This window comes from Trachypithecus francoisi, unplaced genomic scaffold (genome assembly GCF_009764315.1).
Source record: "Trachypithecus francoisi isolate TF-2019V2 unplaced genomic scaffold, Tfra_2.0 Lachesis_group0, whole genome shotgun sequence".
Lineage (NCBI taxonomy): Eukaryota > Metazoa > Chordata > Mammalia > Primates > Cercopithecidae > Trachypithecus > Trachypithecus francoisi.
In genome coordinates, this window is record NW_022681453.1 from 46802927 (window position 1) to 46827805 (window position 24879).

Below are 24879 nucleotides of genomic sequence, written 5' to 3' on the forward strand. Positions count from 1 at the left end.
CCAGAATATTAAGTCTTCCTTCAAGAATGTAATATTTGAACGAAATCCTGTCCTCTCTCTTAATATGGGGTGATATCTTAGCTATATTATGCTTTTAAATTAGTTGGTTTCAAATGATGTATCCTGGATCAGGACTCTGGAGCTTGAGATAATTTCTCTCTCTCTCTCTCTCTCACACACACACACACACACACACACACACTCTCTCTCTCTCTCTCTCCTCTCTCTCTCTCTCTCTCTCTACCTATAAAAAGATCATTCTATAATGTAGGGGGGTGAAGAATTTGTGGCTCTCACTTGCTATAGAAAAGATAGTCTTGAATCCAAGTTCATGATTCACTCCAAGCTGGTACAAAATGCTTTCTTCCTCAGATGGTAGCTGAGTGCTACCATTGGCAGCTTAAACAACCAAACGGGCACTGCCAGAAGTAAAGACAGCTGGACATTAGCCTTAAAAGCTGTCTCTTGTGCAAGAAAAGTTTGAGGTAAGTCAAGCAAATTGCAAAGATCGGCAGGTAAGGAGGTGTTACCCTGTTCGGAGTGGTGAGAAAAAACATGGCAAAATGCTTGGACGAATCAACTTCTTTGCTGTGGGCGAGGAGATTTTGATGAAGTATCCATACTTTTAAGGGATATAAGACTGACGTGTCTGTGTGTATTGCTTCGCAGCTAAATTGAGTATTCCATAAATTCTGAACACCTCTTAGCCAAGAACCAGCATCCCTGTTCTTTTCACTGAGGCATGTGTGTGTGAGTTCATCAGAGGATGCCACAGTGGCAGTCAAAACACAGAATCCTCCAGGGTCTCAACTCCAGGCTTCTCTATATAACTGATGACTTCAATTTCTGTCTCAACGGAACCAGCTTTCTGCAAAACAAATCATCTTTCCTTAGATGTCTTTTAGAGCACTTTTGGGTTCTTTGAAATCTTTACACTTGGCTTTAAGTCTATTATTTTTTAAATAAAAATAGTAAATGTTCACTGAAGAAGATGTGAAAAATAAAGTGGAAAGAAGAAAATACCTAGCCATACACAAACACAGCCCACTGCTTCTCCTAAGCCTTTCTTTCTAGGCATAATGTTTTCTTTAGACTTACTTGAAGTCATATGGATACATATCTTTTTTTTTTTTTCAGACGGAGTCTCACTCTGTCACCCTGGCTGAAGTGCAGTGGCATGATCTCAGCTCACTGCAACCTCCACCTCCCAGGTTCAAGCAATCCTCCTGCCCCAGCCTCCCAAGTAGCTGGAACAAGCACATGCCACCATGCCCAGCTAATTTTCGTATTTTTAGTAGAAAAGGGGTTTCACCATGTTGACCAGGCTGGTCTCGAACTTTTGATCTTGTGATCCCCCCGCCTCAGCCTCCCAAAATGCTGGGATTACAGGCATGAGCCACCACACCCAGCTGGATACACGTCTTTAAAAATTGATTTCTTTCTCTCTGACATTACTGATTGTAAATTACATTGTTAAATGTGCTTTGGTGGCACCACTTTTGATAGCTGCATCATAATTCCATCCATAATTTACTATAGTATCCCCCTAACTTTGGACAGTTCTGACCCATTTTGGCTATAATGAATAATACTGATAATATTTGGAAAATTGGTAACAAAAATAAAATTGCCTGTAAGAGATCCTATTCCTTTACTTCATTTACTCATCCAACATATTTTTTACTACCTGCTCCACACTAGCCACAGTGCCGTGTCTTGGGAATTCACTGATGGACACAGCAGGCATGGCTCCTGCTTTTATCCATTTTACCTTTAATAGTTTACAGGCAAACTAATTGGGGGAGGAACCCTCTCTGGTTGCCATTGTAGAAATAAGGAACACCTGGAAACCAGTCTCATAAATTGAAAGCTCAGGTCGGGCGCTGCGGCTCATGCCTGTAATCCCAACACTTTGGGAGGCTGAAGCAGGCACACAGCTTGAGCCCAGGAGTTGGAGACCAGCCTATTGAGACCTTGTCTCTACAAAAAGTATCTGAGTCAGTAAATCATCAGAAAGCTCAGGATTTGATTTTTTAGAATAAGCCTTTCTTTTTTACTGCTAAAGGCCAAGTTTCTTCCTTCACAGTACGTTTATTTATTTATTTATTTATGACAAGTTCTGACTCCATCACCCAAGCTGCAGTGCAGTGGCACAATCTCAGCTCACTGAAACCTCCGCCTCCTGGGCTCAAGCCATCTTCCCACCTCAGCCTCCTGAGTAGCTGGGACTACAGGTGTGCACCACCATGCCTGAGTAATTTTTTAATTTTTTGTAGAGATGGAGTTTTGCCATGTTGGCCAGGCTGGTTTCAAACTTGTGAGCTCAAGTGATCTGCCCGTCATGGCCTCTCAAAGTGCTGGGATTACAGGCATGAGCCACTGAGCCCGTCCCTTCACTGATGTCTAAATTTCTAACTGAGGTCTGAACAAGCAAAAACTTGCTTCTAGGAGTCCTCTAAGTCCTGGGACTTTGGGCACCCACCCCAAGCTCAGAGGTGCACATTACCATGAAAAGCAGAGGGTTTCCTTTCCCACTAGCCAAACATTTCCCAGCGGCTACCCATAGCACCAGCGTGGCCTCTTGTCACCCTTGTAGCACAGCACAGCCTCTGAGAATGGGTTGGATGGCTTTTGTCCTTGGAGGTGGAGGCTGTGCATGGCCTCATGGGGCCCAGCTGTAGGCAGCTCTGCACTCGCTCTCATCCTCTCTCAGGTGAAGAATGTAGGCCACAGGGCCCACAGCACCAGGCTGTACTTCATTTCCCCCATCCCATGCGCTCTTTCTTTCTTCTCTCAGTCTCTAACTGCTCTGTTTTTATGTGAAACTCTGCAATGTGAGAAGAGAGTAAGTTGTCCTGAGAAGCCAGGCGCTGTTCAGTGCTGACATTCATCCTCTGCTTATTCTGAAACCAGCTTGTCTGCCCCAAGTTGTTATTTTACACACTTGACTTGATTTTAATTAACAACAAATCACAACCTTATACAATAAGCTCTTAAACCAGTTTATTTCACCAACTTTGGAATATTAAAGGAAATCTTTCAGGGCTCTGTAAGGAAATTAGATACCAGCATTAAGATGTTCCATTAAGAGGCTGGGACAAATGACTTTACTTGGCTGCTTAAACTAGATGTGGGCTGGGTACAGTGGCTCACGCCTGTAATCCCAGCACTTTGGGAGGCTGGATCACTTGAGGTCAGGAGTTCAAGACCAGCCTGGCCAACATGGCGTAACCCTATCTCTACTAAAACTACAAAAATGAGCTGGGCGTGGTGTCAGGTACCTGTAATCCCAGTTACTCGGGAGGCTGAGGCAGGAGAATCACTTAAACCCAGGAGGGGGAGGTTGCAGCGAGCCAAGATGGCTCCACTGCACTCCAGCTTGGATGACAAATCGAGACTCAATCTCAAACAAACAAACAAACACACAAAACCAGATGTGTTTACTTAGGAGTGAGTGTGCTAGAGAAAGGAGGGACTGGCAGCACACATCCAGAACCAGCACTAAAGCTCCACCTTGGGGTCTACTCTTCTTCCCAAAGAACTCAGTGAACAAGAGCAGATGGGCCATTCCCCTGATAAAGGAGAACACAAGGATCCAACCATGGGCAGAATGATTCTTTTGCCAGGCTCCATTCTCTACTTCAGTCAGCCGGTAACTATAACTGTCTATAAATCCTTCCAATACTCAAACTGCAAATGCTAAGGAATGTTCACTACTTATTGAAATTAATCATTTTGGTGAGTTTTTCTATGAACCCTTTCTTGGTGGTTCATCCAATCATGGGTTACTTCATTTGAGAGAAACCTAAATTTGCTAAGAAAATTGTTTGATCTAAATCAAGGATTGGCAAATTACAGCCACAGGCCAAATCTGGCTTGTTGCCTGTTTTTGTAAATGAAGTTTTACTGGAGCACAGCCACACTCATTCATTAGCACATTTTCTGTGGCTACTTTCACACTACAATGGCAGAGTTGAGTTGAAACAGAAACCATTTGTCCCTCAAATATTTACTACCTGGCCCTTTACAGAAAAAGTGTGTTGAGCCCTGATCTAAATAACTGTTCACTTTAAGGATAAATTTGACAAAGTGCAATAATTATACACTGAAAAATCACAAACCATTGCTGAGAGAAGTTAAAGAAAGCCTAAATAAATGGAGTGATATGCTATGTTTATAGATAAGAAGACTTCTTATTATTAAGATGTCACTTTTCCCCAAATTAACTTATAACGCAACACAATATCACCCCAAATCCCAGCTACCTATTTTTGTAGAAAATTACCAGCTGAATCTAAGATGTATATGAAAATGCAGAGGACCTAGAATAACCAAAACAACTTATTAAAAACTTTTGGGCCTTACACAAATGGTCTCATGGTTTATAATAAAGCTGCAGTAATCAAGACAGTATTGTATTGGCATAAAGACAGACAAATAGATCAATAAAACCAAACGGATACTCCAGAAATAGACCCAACTATATATAGCAACTAATTTCCAGCAGAAATGCCAAGACAAGTCAATGGGGAAAGGATTATTTACTTCAACAAATGATGCTGGAACAACTGAATAGCCATAAGTAAGTGACCACTGGGCTGAACCTAAGTGCTCTGAATGGTGAACAGACCTAAGAAAATGCATATTGGGTGAAATAATTTGCCTTTTCTATAGTCTTTTTTATACTAAAGAGCTAAAGTTCCCTCTGAAAATTCTCTATTAACTAAGATACTCATGTGGAAACATGGAGTCTTAAAACATTAGAGCTAAGCAGAACATTGTACAATCTCATCTGTGTCCCTTATTATACCAGAAAGAAATTCAAAACTCATAGGGCTGAAGAGATTGTCCAAAGTCAGTTAAGGAATGGCTGATATGAAATTAAAATTTAAGACTAACTGGAAAGAACACTTGTAACTCAGTACCTTTCCAATATGTCAAAACAGTAATGAACATGCATAATAAAACAATCAGGCAAGCAGGCATGGTGGCATGCTTCTGTAGTTCCACCTGCTTGGGAGGCTGAGGTGGGAGGATCGCTTAGACCCAGGTGTTTGAGACCAGCCTGGGCAACATAGCAAGACCCCATTCATAAAAAATACAAACAACTGAATCAGCCAAAGAATAGAATGACTGAAGCAACAGAAATGCTCCTGGACTTCTGAGTAAAAGCCCTGCCTTATAATATAGAAAACTAAACCCAATGACAGATCCCAGGGGACTCAATCCTGGACACATGGCATATCATAAGAACTTTCAATATTACCTCATAGTTAGCGGTTACAAAGAGATCTTTGATACTACTTTTTGGTGCTGGAATTGGTGGAAACAACTTGATCCATAAACGACATCTGAAAACGGAGTAAAGAAGGAATTAGGTGAGCATGAGTATATCTTTTGTCTCTAAATACCTACTCGAAAAATTGACCTGGTTAATTCTAGAACCTGCTGTTTTGTAAATTCAAAATCTTTATGTACCAGGACTTCCAAAATTATAGGTGAAGACTGTGGGTACCACAAGGCTTTGCTGTGGCTTCTGAGTCATCCAGGGAAAACCAAATGAGAAACTGCTTTGTGTCAGTGGGTGTTACGAGGCCTAATCTCTCAAAATGAACTTTCAAGTGTGTGGTGGTGTGCCGTTTCCTGCAATGCTGATTGAAGCATTCCTTCCTCAACTGTGTTTACTCACAGAGTTTACTTACTTTTGTTTTTTTTGAGACAGTGTCTTGCTCTGTCACCCAGGCTGGAGTGCAGTGACACCATCACGGCTCATTGCAACCTCCATCTCTTGGGCTCAAGCAATTCTCCTGCCTCAGCCTCCTGAGTAGCTGGGACTACAGGCACATGCCACCGCGCTCAGCTAATTTTTGTATTTTTTGAAGAGACAGGGTTTCACCACATTGCCCAGGCTGGTCTCAAACTCTTGACCTCAAGTGATCTTCCAGCCTCGGCCTCCCAAAGTACTGAGATTGCAGATGTGAGTCACCATCCCCAGCCGAGTTTATTTGCTTTTCATCTCCTTTGTACTGCCTTCCCCCAACCTGTAGATGCCATCTAAATATAACGTTTATAATATAGTAAAGCTGTTTAATAGAAAAGTCATTTTTTTTCTTTTTTTTTTTTTTGTTTTTTGTTTTTTGAGATGGAGTCTCACTCTGTTGCCCAGGCTGGAGTGCAGTGGTGCGATCTTGGCTCACTACAACCTCCACTTCCCAGGTTCAAGCGATTCTCCTGCCTCAGCCTTCCGAGTAGCTGGGACTACAGGTGTGTACCACCACGCCCGGCTACTTTTTTGTATTTTTAGTAGAGATGGGTTTCACCACATTAGCCAGGATGGTCTCGATCTCCTGACCTCATGATCTGCCCACCGTGGCCTCCTAAAGTGCTGGAATTACAGGTGTTAGCCACCGCGCCCAGCCCTTATAAAACTCATTTTCTAAATTATGAAAGGGCCAAGACAAAACATGTTTTAAGTCTCCTAAAAGGTCTTGTGCCTTGCTGAATGCTAAAATGGGTAAGGGGTACTTATGGGCTATTTGCAGACTCTAGGATAGGACACAGATCCACATGCGATTTCTAGAATCTGTGTTTGACCTAATAGCCATCAGCCATTCAGGGGCCTGGTGACATGATAGTTGAGGATAATGATGTGCAGGCATTCTGGTGATTTTAACCTTCCTAAGCTGTGAAAAGCCTATGCCGACAGCTTACCCAAGACAGCCAAGGACTGAGTGGAAGACTGAGAAGGAATCAAAAGACCCTGCAAGTAGAAACCTTCACAGATATTAAAAGCTGTCGACAACTTCAAGTAGGAGTGAGTGATAGCCGAGGGCTGCGTTGTGTTCTGTCCGACTTCTGTAAATCACCTCTGGATGTTTCCACCTTTGATTTGGCCTACACTCATCTTGGACAGGTCATCCAAGCACAAAAATACCATAATTGTACCTGATAATAAGAACCCTCTGCCTACCGGATGCATGGTAAGCTTGTAAAAATGCAGTACTCAGACCCCACTGCAAGTACCCAAATGCAAAGAATACTTACATTCTACAGATGAGCAAGAGAATTAACAAGATGAAGCAGATGGTTGCCATAAGCACAATGAGAAACCACTCTCTCAAGGGCTTGTGTTCATCTTTTCCTGGTGGAAAACAAAAAAGAAAGAAAGAAGATAAAGTCCAAGTTAGAAGCAGCAGGTAAAAGAAATGATGAGGCTTGGGTCATCAGACAGCTCAGGTTTGAGTTGCCGGTTCTGGGTGGTGCTAGGCAAGTAACTTAATTTCCCTGAGCCTAAGATTTCTCATCTGTAAAAGATGGGTAACAGCCATCTGACAAAGTTGATATAGGGTGAAATGAAATGGCAACAGTGAGGCCACTTTTTTTTCTTAAAGAATGGTTTATTCTATCAATCAGCAAATATTGATGGCGTTCATTCCATGTACTGTGCCACTTGAATCCTGGAGCTTATTTGCTTTTGGTACGTAGTAAGGTTTTTAGATAGAAAATCCACAAAAAGATAAGCCTACTGAGTAACCCAACTGCATCACAATCAAAATATTTTACGAAGTTGGAAATTAAACTTTTGGAGGAAGTAAAGAATGAGATAATACTTGTAGTGAACAATAAAGGTGTTAGACTCTAAGTGCTTTTCAATCTTAAATACCTTCAAAGCACCCGTTACCATTTTACAGATAGGAAAAGAAGCAAACTGCCATTAAGTCAGTACAGAAAGTCAGTATTTTGTATGCCACTTATTCTCTGTTTAAATTTGCTTTGAATCTACATTCAAGGGACAGATTCTTCTAGGAACTTCTGTGATAGCTTTGGGGTATGTAATTTGTCTTTTAAGTACTAGAAAGGCATCCAAGACAAACTCAAGCCAGGTGGGTGGCTCATGCCTGTAAATCCAAGCACTTTGGGAGGCCAAGGCAGGTGGATCATTTGAGGCCAGGAGTTCAAGACCAGCCTGGCCAACATGGTGAAATCCCATCTCTACTAAAAATATAAAAATTAACTAGGTGTGGTGGCAGGCACCTGTAATCCCAGCTACTTGGGAGGCCGAGGCATAAAATCGCTTGAACACAGGCAGTGGGGTTGCAGTGAGCCGAGATTGCACCACTGCACTCCAGTCTGGGGGACAGAATGAGACTCTGCCCCCAACAGCTCCCCCGCAAAAAAAAAAAAGAAAAAAACTCAAGGCTATTTACCAAACAGTGTTTAAAGAGGTTATGTGTTTGCTAACCTGCCTGATTGAATAAGGTGAATCCTGCGTCATCTCCCTGAATACGAGTTTCCTTTCTGTGGGAGAGGCTGCTTATTCACTGATTCCTTTATTCATCCATTTAACAAATATTTATTGGTCTCCTATTGTATGTTTGGAACTGTACAAATTACTGGGATTCAGTGGTCAAAAGATCACATATGGGTGCTCCTGTCATGAAAGAATCACACTCAGCAAAAAGCAACACAAGCAATGATTTAATGACCAGTGTGCTACATACTGTGGTGAGGTTTCAACTACACTGCACCAGGAGAAAAGGTTACCATCCCCAGTTTGCCATGATTTGCTTCCTCTAGAAAAGAAGAAATACATAAGTGGAATTTTCAGGTCCTTGTTAATAGCCTAAGACTTCCCAAACCTCCAAAATACTTAAATCATTCAAGTAACAAGAAGGAGAGATGCCTTGGGATATAATCCTAGTGATTCCAATCTTGCCTTGTTCTCTTGCTTTTATGCCTCCTGAGGACCCTTACCCAAGCTTTATCTTCTATCTCCCGAAAGTTTTAATCTCCTTCTTCATCTCTTCCGTTCTGCTTTCAAATATTCATGGAGTCCTTCATCTTGAATAAGCCATTACCTTGCTCTGCCATCTGTCTCCACTGTCATCAAATACGTTCTTACTTTATTTCCCAGTCTAAATTATTGAATAAAGGCCAGGTGCGGTGGCTCACGCCTATAATCCCAGCACAGGGATTGGGAAGCTGAGGCAGACGGATCACCTGAGGTCAGGAGTTCAAGACCAGCCTGGCCAACATGGCAAAGCCCTGTCTCTACTAAAAATACAAAAATTAGCAGGGCGTGCTGGTTCGTACTTGTAGTCCCAGCTACTTGGGAGGCTGAGGTAGGACAATCACTTGAACCTGGGAAATGGAGGTTGTGGTGAGCTGAGATTGCACCCTTGCACGCCAGCCTGGGTGACAAAAGCGAGACTGTCTCAAAAAAAAAAAAAAAAAAAGATTTGGGCTGCTTCTTTTCCCATCTCTAACACTGCTTTTCTAATCACAGTGACTTTCTCCTAGTCTAATTCAAAAGATGCTTGTTTTCTTTTTCCAGCTTTATTTTTACTGACCTCCTTCCTGAATTTCAGACTGTGGATAGTTGAGTCTACCTTGAAACCGAGTCCTCAGCTTTATTGCCCAAATCTTCCTCCTCTTAGATGGCACTTCTCCCCATTTTAATTTCGACTGGCCCTCTCCACTCATCCTTTGACCCTTCGGTATTTTCCACTGTGGTCTATTCTTTGAACTTTGAAAAGTGTGTTTATACCGCTTCATCTTTTAATTTTGTGAAATCTTTTCCTAGGTTTTTATTCCTGATCCTGCCTGACACTCAGCTCCAGGCCCAGATCTTAGCCTGTCCGTAGGTGAAACCTGCTCGGATATTTCTCAAGGCTGACAACATTCAAAACCAAATGCATGCTCTTCTTCACATCAAAACCCCTTCTCTCAGTAACTGCCCATTTCAGTCTCAATCCTTCCAAGCCCCCAAACCTGAAGCCTTGAAGTCACTTTGACTCTTTCCATCCTTTACAGGCCCTGTCCCTTCTCCTCATTCCCTCGGTTCATGTCATTACTGCATACCCAGTGATTAGTGCCGGACAGGCATGCTTTGTCCAGTGCTTTCATCCCTGCCTAGTCTGGAAACCTGGCTTCTAGTCTCAGCTTGCTGTGGAGGTGGTCATTCTGGGCCTTGGTTTCCTCATCTAAAAACATGGCAGTTGAAATACATAATCCTTGAGATCCTTCCCCAGCTAGCACTTTTTCTAGCACCACTCACTCAGTACAGGGTACTGTCACTTCATGTACACATACCTTTAATAAAATTGGTTTTAGAAAAGGAGTGCCTTTTTGGGCCGGGTGTGTTGGCGTAATCCCAGCACTTTGGCAGGCCAACGGGCAGATCACTTGAGGTCAGGAGTTCGAGACCAACCTGGCCAACATGGTGAAAGCCCGTCTCTACTAAAAATATTAAAAGTAGCCAGGTATGGTGGCGCCTGGTTGTCATACCAGCTACTAGGGAGGCTGAGGCAGGATCGCTTGAACCTAGGAGGCGGAAGCTGCAGTAAGCTGAGATCACACCACTGCACTCCAGCCTGGGCTACGGAGTGAGACTCCGTCTCAAAAAAAAAAAAAAAAAAAAAAAAAAAAGGAAAACAAAAGTAGTGCCTTTTTGCTGCTGGAACTTTAAAAGTTGTAATAAAGTATCAAAATTAAAAAAGAGAAATCAATAGTCACTGGAAGTAACTAAGAGCTTATTTTCTATACATATTTTTACATTCCCTTTTTCTGAGTGCTTCTAAGTGCCCAGATACTATGTAAAGTGCTTCACGTACATTCTCAATTCTCACAGCGATGCTTTGAGATACACTATTATTCTCACTGTACAGATGCAGGAACTGAGGCAGAAAAGGACAGAGTAAGTCAACCCAGGCCACCCAGCAAGGAAGTGAGGGAGCCCAAACAGTTCGTGCTCTTAGCCTTGATGCAGGAATCCCATTCCTCTCCCTCCCTCTGCAAAACTGAGGGCACACTGAATACACAGGAACTTCACTTCACTTATTCTAAGCATTGCTTTTCCTTGAGAACTCTCCTGAGCATCATCCCTATAGCTCTCTGTGCTTCACTGTGGGAAGCCCTGTTCTATTGTTTGCATCCCCGCTGCCTGATAAGGCTAAGTGTGCAGGCAGCTTCTCTAATTAAAGGTGGCTGCTTTGCAAACTACCTTTCCTCCTGACATTCCCCAGACTCTAGGTGAGACTGAAGCACTTTATTAAAAACCTATGACTATACTATTTATTTATTTATATGAGATAGAGTCTTGCTCTGTTACCCACCCAGTGCAGTGGCATGATCATAGCTCCCTGCAGATGCTAACTCCTGGGTTCAAGCAATCCTCTCGCCTAAAGTAGCTGGGACTACAGGCGCGCATCACCGTGCCTACCTAATTTTTTAAATCTTTTGTAGAGATGGGGCCTCAGTATGTTGCCCAGGCTGGTCTCAAACTCCTAGACTCAGGCAATTCTCCTGCTTTGGCCTCCCAAACTGCTGAGATTACAAGCATGACCAACTGTGCCTAGCCCTATGGCTCTAGTTTTTTTTTTTTTTTTTCAAGTTTCATTTTGAAATATACTTAATGTCTATTGTTTTACAAAAAGGCATTTGCCACATTTTGTTAAATAATGGAAAACAGACCTTCGAAGTGGCAAAGCTTTTATTTTCCTAAATCCTACAGATACTCGATGGTTCCAGGATTAATATTCAGTTCTCTGGACTGGAGCTGAGTGCTCTGTTAGACTTCGTTTTTACTGCATTCTCTCTTAGGTAATGTGAAGACTAGCTGGGACAAAAATACTAGCAAATCAAATACTGTCTTACTTTATTTCCCAGTCTGATTTCCTGAATAAGGCATTCAGCCTGCTTCATGGCTCTATCTCTCAAACTATTCCATGCTCGTAACCATTATGCAAGTATCCCGATAACCACAATCAGAAACTGTAGGTTCAGAGACACGGGATTCTAATTCAGCAAGTGGTACATCAGCAGAAAAAAAGTTATCCTGTTTCTAACTAGATTAAACCAACAGAAAAAGTACGGGTCCTGCAGAAAGAAGGGGCAGTGTTGTAAATAATTATCAGGGTCACACTGTCAGTCACATTTGGGTCTTAAATTGTGCAATACCCCCTAGCCTGATATGGCAAGTTCTGATAACAGTACCGTTTTCTTCTGACCATGATTACAAAAATCTTTTCAGTTAAACCACTCTCGAGTTATTCACTTCAGCCCTCACTTTGATAAGCGAAGATTCTCACTGAATTAGCAAAAATATAGAGGCAATCCTGATTTTATTTCATTAAATGAGAAAAAGTTATTGATGCATACAAGGTACTACGTGAGAAGCAAAGTCATGGTCACTACCGGGAGGAAGTTGGCACATTAATCATTTCTCCTGGCCTGGCTTCTCCAGTTGCCCCAAATGCATTAGGGCTACTCACCTATAGCCAGTTGAAAACAGAACTAACCCCTGAGAACACAACCAAGGTCAGCTTTTCCTTGAAGAAAACATAAATTGGCAGGAAAATTTTGTGCAAGAAAAAGCTTTCATGTACTCATTGCCAAGTAGAAATTACTTGTGGATTACTTGTGGTCACTTATTTATTTAGGCAAAAAAAAAAAAAAAAAAACCAGTAGATTAGTGAATTAAAGTAAGCACCTACTCTTGTTTTGCTGAAAGCAGAGCAAGCAGGGAAGATCCCACTGAGAGCATACATTCTTTGGGTCAAAATGATTAAGAATTTCAATACTTTAAAAGTTGGGAGATCCCATAATATAGTCTTAGTTTGAATTCTGGGGTCTCCAACCTTGGAGATTTTAAAAACAAAATGTATTTCCAGGTAATTTGACTCTTTCCTCTGACTCAAGGAGAATACCTTTCTTGCCATTAAAAAGGAAGTCACAGATGTTTCTTTTCAAGAAATCAATGGGCACTGCCATTTGGTTATGCAAAAATGGGTTTCAGAAAGAAGAAGTCACACAGCCTGTCCTTGTAAAGAGGACAAGCTCTCCAGACTCCCTATTTGATTCCTGGGTGCTTTTTAGGCATCACTAACTTAGACCATTTGGGAAATTCAGTTGCCTGGTGTCTGGGGACCTCAGTTTCCATTATTTTTGACATCTTAACCATTTGACCTTGCAAATAAGCCAATAGTCTGCTATTCTTCTATGACCCTAGAATGTATATGGAGTGGGACATGGGGTGCAGGTGGGCTGAGACAGTGGCAACACAGAGGGCAGAAGGACTCCAGGTATTGCACCCAAACAAGTCCCAGCTCTGCCTCTGGGAGTTTTGTCAAGCCACTTCCCTTTTAGGGCTGCAGTCTCTCTTGCTCTAGAATTCTACGCTCTATGAGGTTTAGACTAATAGCTCTTAGGAGGTAAATTTGATTTGGAAGCCTGTTCCACCTTAAATTGTGCATGTAAGTATGAACTTTCAGTGCTTACATATTGATTTTGAATCTGATTTCAGACTCAACAATAGGTTTCCAGGGAAAAGAGTTAATTAGTAAATTGATGGGATGCTTCCAACGGAGCAGGCCTGCTGTGTTTTTAGAACCAGCAGGTGCTGAGAGAAGTTCAAATGGCACCAACAGGGTTGGATAATTGAGAGGATGTCAATATGGTAGTCTATGATACAGGGTTTAACTAGCTTCCTGTGACTTGCCTCTGGTTGGAGGGGAGACTGTGGCATCATTCATGAATGAGCACCCCAAACCAGATCACAGGCTCCCAGGGCAAGCAAGTCAGGAGCAGACCTTTTGGGTGAGTGAGATTTCGAGGCAGCTGTCAAATGGACTGTGGGAGGTACCCGGTTTAGAGAAATAAAAAGAGGACAGCCAAATGCAGCTTCAGTGAACAAAATGTAGAGTCGTGAAGGACCCAGATCAAACACACACAACCTGCACTATCTTCATCTGGTGGAACTGGGCTTGAATGAACTGAATAGAGAGAGGAAATGGAGACTGTGCATTTGTGTACATGTGTGTATTTGTGTGCATCATGCATGTATTTGTGTGCATGCATGTATTTGTGTGTGCATTCAGGATTAACTGGATGGCTCCCTGCAGTTAATTTTACTGCTTGTTAAGTTACTGCTTGTCTGCATTATCCCCCAGTAGGACTAGACTAGATGGAGTTGAGAGGGGAATTCCTCGTGGCACTAAGGGCTATGTACCTTCTGGGGCCCCCCAAGCAACCCAGAATTTTCTTCCCTGTAAGGGGCTGCTGGGCCTGTTTTATCAACCTGCTAAAGCAGATGAAAGCTGGCTGCAGAGCATGTGGTCATCACATAGAAGTAAGCAACAAGGGATAAAGAAGTTTAGTCCTAGACTGAGTGTGGTGGCTCAGGCCTGCAATCCCAGCACTTTGGGAGGCCAAGGTGGGTGGATCACTTGAAGTCAGGAGTTCAAGACCAGCCTGGCCAACATGGTGAAATCCTGTCTCTACTAAAGATACAAAATTAGCCGGGCATAGTGGCATGAATAATTCCAGCTACTCTGGTGGCTGAGGCAGGAGAATTGCTTGAACCCCCATGGGAGGTGGAGGCTGCAGTGAGCCGGGATCATTGTGTGACTACACTCCAGCCTGGGGGACAGAGCGAGACTCCATCTTATTAAAAAAAACAACAGAGGTTTAGCCCTAGTTCTGCCACTTGCTACCAAAGTGACCTTCAGCAGGGTAGCCTCTCCAGCTTCTATGTCCTGCATTATAAAACAGGAAGAAGGACTGAATAAATTAACACATGTGAAGTGCTTAGCACAGTGCTGGTACATAGGTGCTCAATAAATATTACTTATTGTAATTACGATTAGGATGAAATGCATTGTGTCAACAAATTCATCAAGATAATTTGCCTTTCATCAAAGCGAGGCCAAAATTGGAATGCTATCAGAATTCCCAAAATGCAGAGTGATAAACTCAGGTCAGGAGAAATAAACACACACCAAATATTCCAGATACTGAGGAAGAGAAATGGAAGTTCCTACCCTTCAAGGATTTCGGGTTCATAATGTTCATTAAAATGAACATTATTAAGAACTTGGACAGGAAAATTTAGACAAGAATGGCCTGAAGAAGCTGACTTCATTCCCAATGGCTTGTCTGGATGGAGACTGACAAGGTCAAGAGCTGGCAGAGCTTCCTGCTTTCACAGCCCCCAGCCCCTCTGCCTGAGCTTGGCCCATCCTCCAGCCTCAGTTTCCCTGGCTGGAGTAATAACCACCAGGGCAATGGAACATCTTGAAAAGAACCCAGGTGTGGAGCCAGTTTTCTGGCTGGGTTCCAAACCCAGGTGTCCCACCTACTATCTGTGTAGCTTCCAGCAGTTCCTTCACCTGTCTGCATCTATTTTCTCACCTGGGTGATTAGGAAATCATGTCTGTGATGATAAATAAGATGATGTAGGTGAATATGTCCTGCACAGGGACTGGCCCCCTGATAGAGTCCCTTCCTCCCCCAAGCTGCCATCCCACCATGAGGTAGAATGTATGCCTACAAGGGTGGTGCAGACACCAATAGATGTGGCTGTGCCTGAAAGCACTGTGGGAACTCCCTGCTCCTGGCATTTGGAGATGAAATCTGAAAGGTCCCTGTTAACCCTCCTTCAGGTCAGTGGGATGACCACTGGGGTGAGGCAGTCCTGCTCCGCTGGTGGGAACAAATGGGGCTGCCAGGTGGGATCTAACCAGCCTGGACAAAAGGAAGCAGTGTGACCAAGCCATCTGTCTACACAGGAAAACCAGAACCACAATAAGCTGTGTTAGTCTTAAGTCAGCCTAAATGGGTCTTTCATGTTGTTACTGGGTCAACTCTTGTTCCTTTTAAGCAATTTTTGCTACGGTATAGACCCGGAGGCTCCCATCTCAAACCTCACAAGAGTTTTGCAAGATTATTTTGGAAGGCCTGGGGATAACTCACGTGGGCCCTTCTACAACATTTCCCTTTCATCTTTCTCCTTGTTTCACCACAGTGTGAGAATTTAACAAGAAAAAGTTGCTGAAGGAGAAGGATGGGATAAGGAGAGACAGAAGGGATCAGAGCTCCAGGTAGGAGTCAGAGTCCAAGGAATCAGGTTGGAGCTGCGGGACCCTGGCACAATACAGGCAAACTAGAAAATGAAGATGTATTTGATGGTCCCAAAGGTGACTCCAGTTTTTGATTCCAGGTGCCCAGGACAAAGGTACCAAGTCACCTCATACATTAGCCCATGAATGTCAAGTCACAAGGAAAAGGCACAGGAGTTTCTCTGGGGTGACCTTCCTTCCAGCCCATATTCCCATAGGCCACCCTGATACCCTATCTCAACCCATTTTCATTAAGTCCTAACAGATTCTAGGCTGTGTCACAGGACTCTGAGACACCCACCCCACCAGCTCAAACTCTTGAGAGGAAAGCAAAGACCAAGATTTCCTATGAGCAACACATCTCTATGTTTAAGGAGCTGCTGGGGGCAGCAGGTGCTCCTGTCTGCTGTGACCTTGTGACTGAGTGATCTGAGAACTGTGCTGAGTCTTCTTCAACTCCCCTGGGTGTAGGTGCCATACATCTCAAGACTAGAGAAAGCTTTAAAAAAAATACATTTTTAATGGAACCCAGTAGCATCATTGCATAGATCCTGGTCATCAAATTTTGCCTTCAGTGAGGTCAAAGCAAAACCCCATGGTTTCTTTGAAGGGCAATTGCAGTGATTGTGGTCTGTCACAGAAGAAGCAGGTCTCAGAACCACTGATCCTGACCAAAGACACAGCCAGAAATAAGTGCAGGGTAGACCCACATAACTCTCTTTTCCGTGAGCGAGGACCTGACTGTGGGAAAATTTATTTTCATCATTCCTTGTTTCACACTTGGCATTTGAGCTTCATGGATGGAGGGAAGAAGAGAAGATGATGGACTTGAGAAAACACACAGCTTCATGAAGACCAGGGTCAGGAAACAAAAAGTTTCGATAAACAGGAGACAGCAAAGATAACAAGGGAACAGAGGAATCGGAAGTTAAGAAAGTTTAAAAAGGAGAAAGACATGTGAAAATTGGGAAGTCAGCTCTTAAGATAAGACAGAGAAGCCAGCTGACATAGGGCAGTTGATAACGAGTACTGATAAAATGAAACTGCTACTTCCATAAAAAAAATTCCCGCCCAGCTCAGTGGCATGTGCCTATAGGCCCAACTACTCAGGAGGCTAAGGCAGGAGGATTGCTTGAGCCCAGGAGTTGGAGACCAGCGTGGGCAACATAGTGAGACCCTTCATCTCTTAAAAAAAAATTGCGAATCAAATTGTAGGTCTCATTCCGTTTTTTGAGAAATCTTGCAAAGGAGAAATCACTATATCAAAAAGATGCCTAAGGTGCATGTTTATCATAGCACAATTCACAATTGCAAAGATACAGAATCTACCTAAGTACCTATCAACTGATGAATGGATAAAGAAAATGTGGTAAATATATACCATGAAATACTACTCAGTTGTACCAAAAGAATGCAATAATGTCTTTTGCAGCAACTTGGATTGAATTAGAGGCCATTACCCTAAGGAAAGTAACTCAGGAATGAAAAACCAAATACCACATGTTCTCACTCATAAATGGGAGCTAAGCTTTGGGCACACAGAAGCATACAGAGTGGTGTAATGAACATTGGAGACTCAGAAGGGGAGAAGGTGGAAGGAGCATGAGGGATGAAAAATTACCTATTGGGTATGATACAAACTATTCAGCTGATGGGTACAATAAAAGCCCAGACTTAACCACTATACAAGTCATCCATGTAACCAAAAACCACTTGTACCCCTAAAGCTGTTGAAATAAAACAATTATTTTTAATTTAAAAAGTTCCATGCTCTGGAAATTCTAGGACAGGAGAGCCAATCAGGCACTGTTCAGAGCAGCAAAGAGCACTCACTTGCTAACTATACCCTCTCCCTGCTGTCCCCTGTGCCCCTTGGCTGGCCGGGGACCTTACCAACAGAGCTGGACAGCACCCCCTTCCTCTCCCAGCTCCCCTTATTTCATCAATCAAAACTTACCCTGTGTCTCATTTTTTTAATGAAATAACCTTGGGCTATAATGGGTTAATTAGTTAATCAAGTCTATTCTAATTCACTAATTGGCTCATATGTCATCTGTTTGAGAAAATTGTATAAATAGCCACTTCTTGGCTGTTTGCAACTGCTGAGTCATTTAGTATCTTAGGACCTCCATTTTCTTACATTAAAATAATGGGGGGGGGAATTAATGTCTAAGAAAGGGGTGATATTTGAGTTGAGTCTTGGAGTAAAATGGAATGGGAGGGCTGCAGCATGCTATTTTTAAGATAAGGCAAAAGAGGAGAGAGCGTGTTTAAAGGAAATGAATGTAGCAGCAAAATCGCCTGATAGACTTCTAGCTGAGCATAATTATTGCTGCATCCTCAAGGGATAAAAAAGAGCCATGCAAAATGTCCCAGAGGGGCTTGGACTTCCTATTATGTTTATTAATCATCTTGATGAAAATGGAGAGTCTACATTGATTAAATTCACTAATGATCCTAAACTGAGCAGAGGAGTAAATTCCAGAAAGGATGGATTTATAAGGTGAGTAGTAATATTAATCAGCTCATCTTCATGAAAAGGGTGGCAGTAAATGAAATGGGATTTGCCATAGATAATGGCAATGAGGTACACCTGGGGGGAAACGATAATGAGCCCAGATTCAGACTAGGAAGGTATTATTTAGGAAATAATAATGGTGAGAGAGCTCTAAAGTGGAGAGTGAATAATAAATTAAAAACAAGCTTAAAATAAGCACTCATTATGGATCACAATTTTACTCTCAGCGCTTTTGCAGTGGGGTGGTGCAGAGAAGGTGAACGTGAATGGCAGAGATGGAAGCAAGTTTGTAGTGCAGCACTTCTATTTTACTGGTGAGGACGCTGAGGCCCGGAGAGGTTAGGTATAGACCGACCAGGTCAGGGTGGAAAAACCCTGTCACGCTGGTCACCACTCTGTCCCCTGCGGTGGTGGCAGGAGATCACGATTCCTTCTGACAATCTAAATTTAGCCTCAGAATCCTCAATGCTGCACTCTAAGCAGTCTCTGATTACTTTGCTCACAAAATATGATCTTGTGTCATCTCTAGCTTACATCATAGAGCTAGACATTGGCAGAGCCGTGGCTAAAAACCTAGATGTCCTGAATGTCTAGTGCTTCTATTTCACCCTATACATTCTAAATTCTCAGCAGGCAACACTGACTGTAACTTCAAAAGTCAAAGACTCAGAAAGCATAACTCACTTCTTATCCAGGATTCTGACCTTGGTGTCCATCATCTTGGTTTAAGTTTCCTTAGACAGTATTTAAAAATCTCCAAAATTGAATATATAGAGAGAGAGGTGTTGGGAAGACACTTAGAAATAGCAATAGCTTTGAGCCAGTGAGTTTTGTGCCCCTGAGGAGTGACGGAAAGCATTTTTAAAAAGAAGTCTATTGAATTCAAGTAACAAAAATTAAACTTCCACCTTAGGCATTTGACAAAATTAATGACCTTGTTAAAAATTCGCTGAGACTGATGAATGCTTCTCATATTTGTTTCCCTCCTGGGGAACAGAGTGAATTTTCCCTGTGCAAATGGAATCATGTAGAGGAAAGTCCTGTGTGTGCTGGGTCAGTTTAGTTAGGTGAGGGTGTCAACCTAGGGAGGAGGGGAGGGAGGGGAAGATTGGTCTCAACAGAATTTTGAAGCAGGTGAGTTTGGCCCATTCTCACTTCCTTTTAGTGTCCTTTCAGTTCCCTCTCCCCAGGAAGGCTCATGCTGCTCCTGTAAGTCTCTCTGAGTGATGCGAGGGCTACTCCTCTAAGGCTTAGCTGGTTGTGTGTTGCACAACTTTAGGGGACGCTATTCTCCTTTGGGAACTGGGTAACTTAGCATGACCCAGCCCCCTGGCAGATTCAGAACAGTTCTCCATTTATTAGGCCTTTCCTTATCTTTCCCAGTCTTCAGTGGAAATCTACCTTCTATGTGTCAGATCAGAGTCATTTCCACATGGGCTAATGGGTCACTGCCCAAGACTTTCCTGAAGACCCACCCCATAGCTTAAGCAAATGAATTAAATAGTAGAACATCTTGGCATGTGCCTGAACAAAATCTCTCCCATGTATACTCTTCCAATGGTTAATGAATACCTCATAGGATTCATGAGAGATAACATCCACATTCTTGATCACCCATAATCACAAAGGTTGCCTACCAAGATCTTTCTCTCTTTTTTTTTTTTTTTTTTTTTTTTGAGATGGAGAGTCTTGCTCTGTTGCCCAGGCTGGAGTGCAGTGGCGCGATCTTGGCTCACTGCAACCTCCGCCTCCTGGGTTCAAGTGATTCTCCTGCCTCCCGAGTAGCTGGGATTACAGGTGCGCACTACCATGCCCAGCTAATTTTTTGTATTTTTAGTAGAGATAGGGTTTCACCATGTTAGCCAGGATGGTGTTGATCTCCTGACCTCATGATCCTCCCTCCTCAGCCTCCCAAAGTGCCGGGATTACAGGCGTGAGACACCACACCCATCCTCTAGATCTCTTAAATAAGACTTTACCCAGCACTTTAAAGCTTGCAGAATCCTGTCCCACCATGCCAGAGTGTCCAGAGATCAAGTGAGATCAAGTCAGTTAATCTGGGGTCAGAGCCCCATCCCTGCCACTTGTTGGCCATGCAGAACAGAGTTAAGCCAATTATCTAAACTTTCCAAACAAGTTTTTTGATAGGACTAAGATAATGTATTTACCATAGTGCTTGGCAATAAATAAATAAATAAATAAATAAATAAATAAATAAAAATTTAAAAACACATGTAATCTGCTATCCCTGCAGTTGTTTTTATTTCAGATACCCTGTGGGGCAGGAAAGCTGGATGTTATCTTCTTTATCTTGAGAACCCTAGCAAACAGAGAGAAATGGTTTGTCTGGTGATACACAATCAATCCTTGTCAAGGCTGAATGTTAAACCTGGGCTTTCTGTGTAAGGCTCCAGTCTTCTTCCCACCATCTCATGCTCTTATAGACCTAGTGCAACAGTTAACGACATGTGTGTGCCTCCCCAGGCTGCATGGTTTATCGTACACATGAGACACACTAGTTGCTTTTTAACTGTTTCCTTCTCTCATACAATGCCTATGCTGACTTGCTGGAAACACCCGGGTAATAGCCAGGGTATGAATTTTCTTTTCTTTTCTTTTCTTTTCTTTTTTTTTTTTTTTTTTTTTTGAGACAGAGTCTCGCTCAATTGCCCAGGCTGGAGTGCAGTGGCATGATGGGCTCACTGCAAGCTCCGCCCCCTGGGTTCACACCATTCTCCTGCCGCAGCCTCCTGAATTTCTGGGACTACAGGCGCCCACCACCACGCCCGGCTAATTTTTTTTTTTTTTTTTTTTTTTTTAGTAGAGATGGGGTGTCATAGTATTGCCGAGGATGGTCTCGATCTTCTGACCTCGTGATCTGCCCACCTCGGCCTCCCAAAGTGCTGGGATTACAGGTGTGAGCCACTGCACCCGGCCAACACAGGGTATGAATTTTCTGTCTTCAAGGTGCAAGTCCACATGTCCTGGGTGTAGAATTGACATCTGTGTCAGGGTAAGACTGGAAATGTGCCCCTTCATCCATAGCTGCCATTGGGTATATTATTATCCTTCATGGATCTCACTGACAGAGAAGATGTCCATCTTACTAGCCAAGCAGACTAGTCCATTTGGTCCTAACATTAACAGTTGCAGAGCTAACACAGGAGCACCGGTGATGCACGGACCTTTTGATACTCTATATCTGTTAGGCTGAAGGCTCAGGGACAGATGCAGATTTTGTGGGCCCCTATAGATAATTCAATTTTGGAATCTTCTTTTTTTAAAAAAAGTATAAAGTCAAAATTAGATATGGGAAAATTACAGAGACGGAGAACAGACTAGTCGTTGCCAGGGTTCAGGGATAGAAAAGAGGAGAGAGAGTTGGGTGTGTTTATAAAAGGGTAACAGGTGATGATGAAACTGCTCTGTATTTGACTGTGGTGATGGGTACATGAATTTAAACATGTGCTAAAATTGCATAGAACCAAACACACACATACAAATGAGGACATACAGCTGGGCACGGTGGCTCATGCCTGTAATCCCAGCACTTTGGGAGGCTGAGGCCACTGGATCACCTGAAGTCAGGAGTTCGAGACCAGCCTGACCAACGTGGTGAAACCCTGTGTCTACTAAAATATGAAAATTAGCCAGGCATGATGGCATGTGCCTGTAGTCCCAGCTACACAGGAGGCTGAGATAGGAGAATTGCTTGAACCCGGGAGGCAGAGGTTGCAGTGAGCTGAGATTGTGCCATTGCACTCCTGCCTGGATGACAGAGCAAGACTCTGTCCAAAAAGAAACAAACAAATGAGGACATACAAAATTGGTGAAATCAGTAAGATCTGGATTACCAACACCAATATTCTAGTCCACTATTGTACTATAGTTCTGTAAGATGTTACCCTTGAGGAAAACTGGATGAAAGAGACACAGGATCTCTATTATTTCTTCCCACAGCATGTGAGTCTAATAATTATTTCAAAATAAAAAGTTTAATTTAAAAAATGGATAGAACTGGAAACAAAATTTGGAAAAAAAAATAGGCACCAGGTCTAGGAGGGTTGGTGCTAATGACAAGAATGGACACTTAAACTTCACTTGGCTTCATGCCAAATCTATTCCTGATTGGAAAGGCAGTAGACCAATAGGAAATGAGTCACAATAGAGACACGAAACCATTTTAAGACCCACAAATGAAAGTGTACACTTCTGGGGTTACCTTCTTTGATCACAAGGAAGGCTGCCAATGTAAAATAAACATAAGCTACTTACCCACATAAATAGGTTGGCTCCACTCACTCCAGAGCCCCGCCTCTCTGCACATGGAGCTCACTGCTGCTCTCACTTGAACATCATACTTAGAAAGATCATCAATTATTGAGATGAATGCGTTGGTCATCATTTTTTCTATCTAAGTGGGGAAAAATAGCATTATAAGAATCTCTAAACACCTAATTTGGTTCTGCCAATTATCAGAATGGGAGGTCCTATATAGGTCATGTGACTCACTGTTCAGCAAGCCATTTAAAATCAACAGGGCACATATCAATTCGTTTATACTAGGCACTTCAGTGTGGCTGTGTTGGCAGTCACCCTTCAGGAAAACACTATCTTGTAACCCAAATATATGAAATGGTTAACAGTCAATATCCAGGTGATCCTATCCAGGCCCAGCTGATGTTTCCAGACTGAAAGGCTGGAGTGGCCTATGCCAGGATGCATTATTCCCTCACCTTGTCCCTCCATAATCTATAGTCACATTACTAAATAATATCACACGAACACTAGATTGTCTAGTGTTGAAGCAGTTTTCTCATGAATGAGCCCTTCTTCTTTTTCTTTCTGCTGATCACGGTCGCCACCATCCAGCTAGTCCCCTGTGCCAGAGATGTGTTCCTGACACCTGTATCTTGAATACCCCCTGGAGGTGTTTCTCCCTTTTTCACTCCAGCCCTGTGTCCATTGCCTATTTTAGCTCTTACTGTCTTTTGCTTGGAGCATTGCAGTAGCCACTAACTGATATCCATATGTCCATGTGGCCCCTCCCCACTCACATCCAGTTTTCACGCTGCTACCAAAATTCTTCTTCTACTCTGCAAATGTGGACATATTTCTCTCTCATGTGAAATTCTTCAGTGGCATCCATTGCCCGCAGTCATGGTTTTTAACAAAGAAGCCATTTCTTTATTTAAAAAAAAAATCTTATAGAGCCACTCTGGGAGAAGTCACAGTGCCAGATACAGAGTCATGAGTTCAGTGTTGGTCTTATGTCCAGGCATCCAGGCAGACTGAATTACTTGCCACTTGACTGAAAGAACCACACTGTCTCAAGCATAAAGTTACTCCTTTTCCTAGACTGGTGCAGGTCAGGAACTATTTATTACTGGCCTGTGATGGGCTAAATACAGATAAAATTATGACTACAATTTGGAAGTTTTGGTAGCAATTTGACATTGCCATGACATCCAAACACATGATCAGTGAACTGATACTTTACATGTCTTTGGCTATATTTAATTTTTGCTAGCAAATCATTTTTATGTATTTGACAAACGCACCAATCTATGGTAGATTAGACATTATAAAAACACACGCACTCACAGCCCTTCAGTGTAAGTATTTTGGGAAGCTCTAGCTAAGAAAGTCCTTCTCATGTTTTCTCACCAGACCAGTTTCTCTTCATCCTTGCAGATCCCATTCAATTCCTCTCTGCATAGCAGACTCTGTGCCCACACCCCCATCTCTAGCTGCACTGGCTTTTCCTGTGGGAGAACAACCCCAAGGCTGGGCAAATATGTCACAAGATTGGGTCACTCCATAGCAGAAACAGTCTTATTTCTCACAAAGAAGGCAATTTGTAAATATTTGTTGAATCTAATGGAATTGGCTTTGTCTACTCTCTATAAGACATGAGTTGGAATCCTGTTTTTTTTTCCTAGCTTTGTGACTGTGGGAGAGTTACTTCATCTCTTTTGCCTCACTTTCCTATAAAATGGGAATGATAATTACATCATAGAATTATTGTGAGAGTGGAATAAACACATAATAAAGTTTGACACATAATTGATGCTCAAGAAATGTTGATTGACTTTCTTCTCAGTTCCTTTCCCTTTGAAATTTTTGTCTATTAGTACTAATGAGTTTTTTAAATTGTGGTAAGATACATATAATGAAATTTACCATCTTAATCCCTTTTAAGTGTACAGCTTTGCGATATTAAATACTTCCATATTGTTGTGTCACCAATGTTCAACACTCTTTTAATCTTGCAAAAGTGAAACTCTGTACCCATTAAACAATAGCTCTCCATCCGCCCTCCAACCAATTCCTGGTAACCACCATCCTACTCTGTTTCTGTGAATTAGACTATTTAACCTCTGAAAGTAGAATCAGACAGTATTTATCCTTTTGTGACTGACTTATTTTGCTTAGCATAATGTCCTCAAGGCTCCTCCGTGTTGT

General features: G+C 42.5%; 1 protein-coding gene across 3 annotated transcripts in view; it reads right to left on the minus strand.

Moving 5' to 3' along the window:
• Window positions 1-242: 242 nt before the first annotated feature.
• Window positions 243-24879, minus strand: part of IL5RA (interleukin 5 receptor subunit alpha) — a 40807-nt gene continuing 16170 nt past the window's right edge. For all 3 annotated transcript variants that reach the window (XM_033210493.1, XM_033210492.1, XM_033210494.1), the window contains 4 exons: window positions 22690-22828; window positions 7045-7141; window positions 5267-5351; window positions 243-868 (listed from right to left, as the gene is read on the minus strand). In XM_033210493.1, the coding sequence (XP_033066384.1) occupies window positions 782-868; window positions 5267-5351; window positions 7045-7141; window positions 22690-22828 (408 nt within the window). In that variant the 3' untranslated portion in view covers window positions 243-781. The remainder of the gene's footprint in view (window positions 869-5266; window positions 5352-7044; window positions 7142-22689; window positions 22829-24879) is intronic.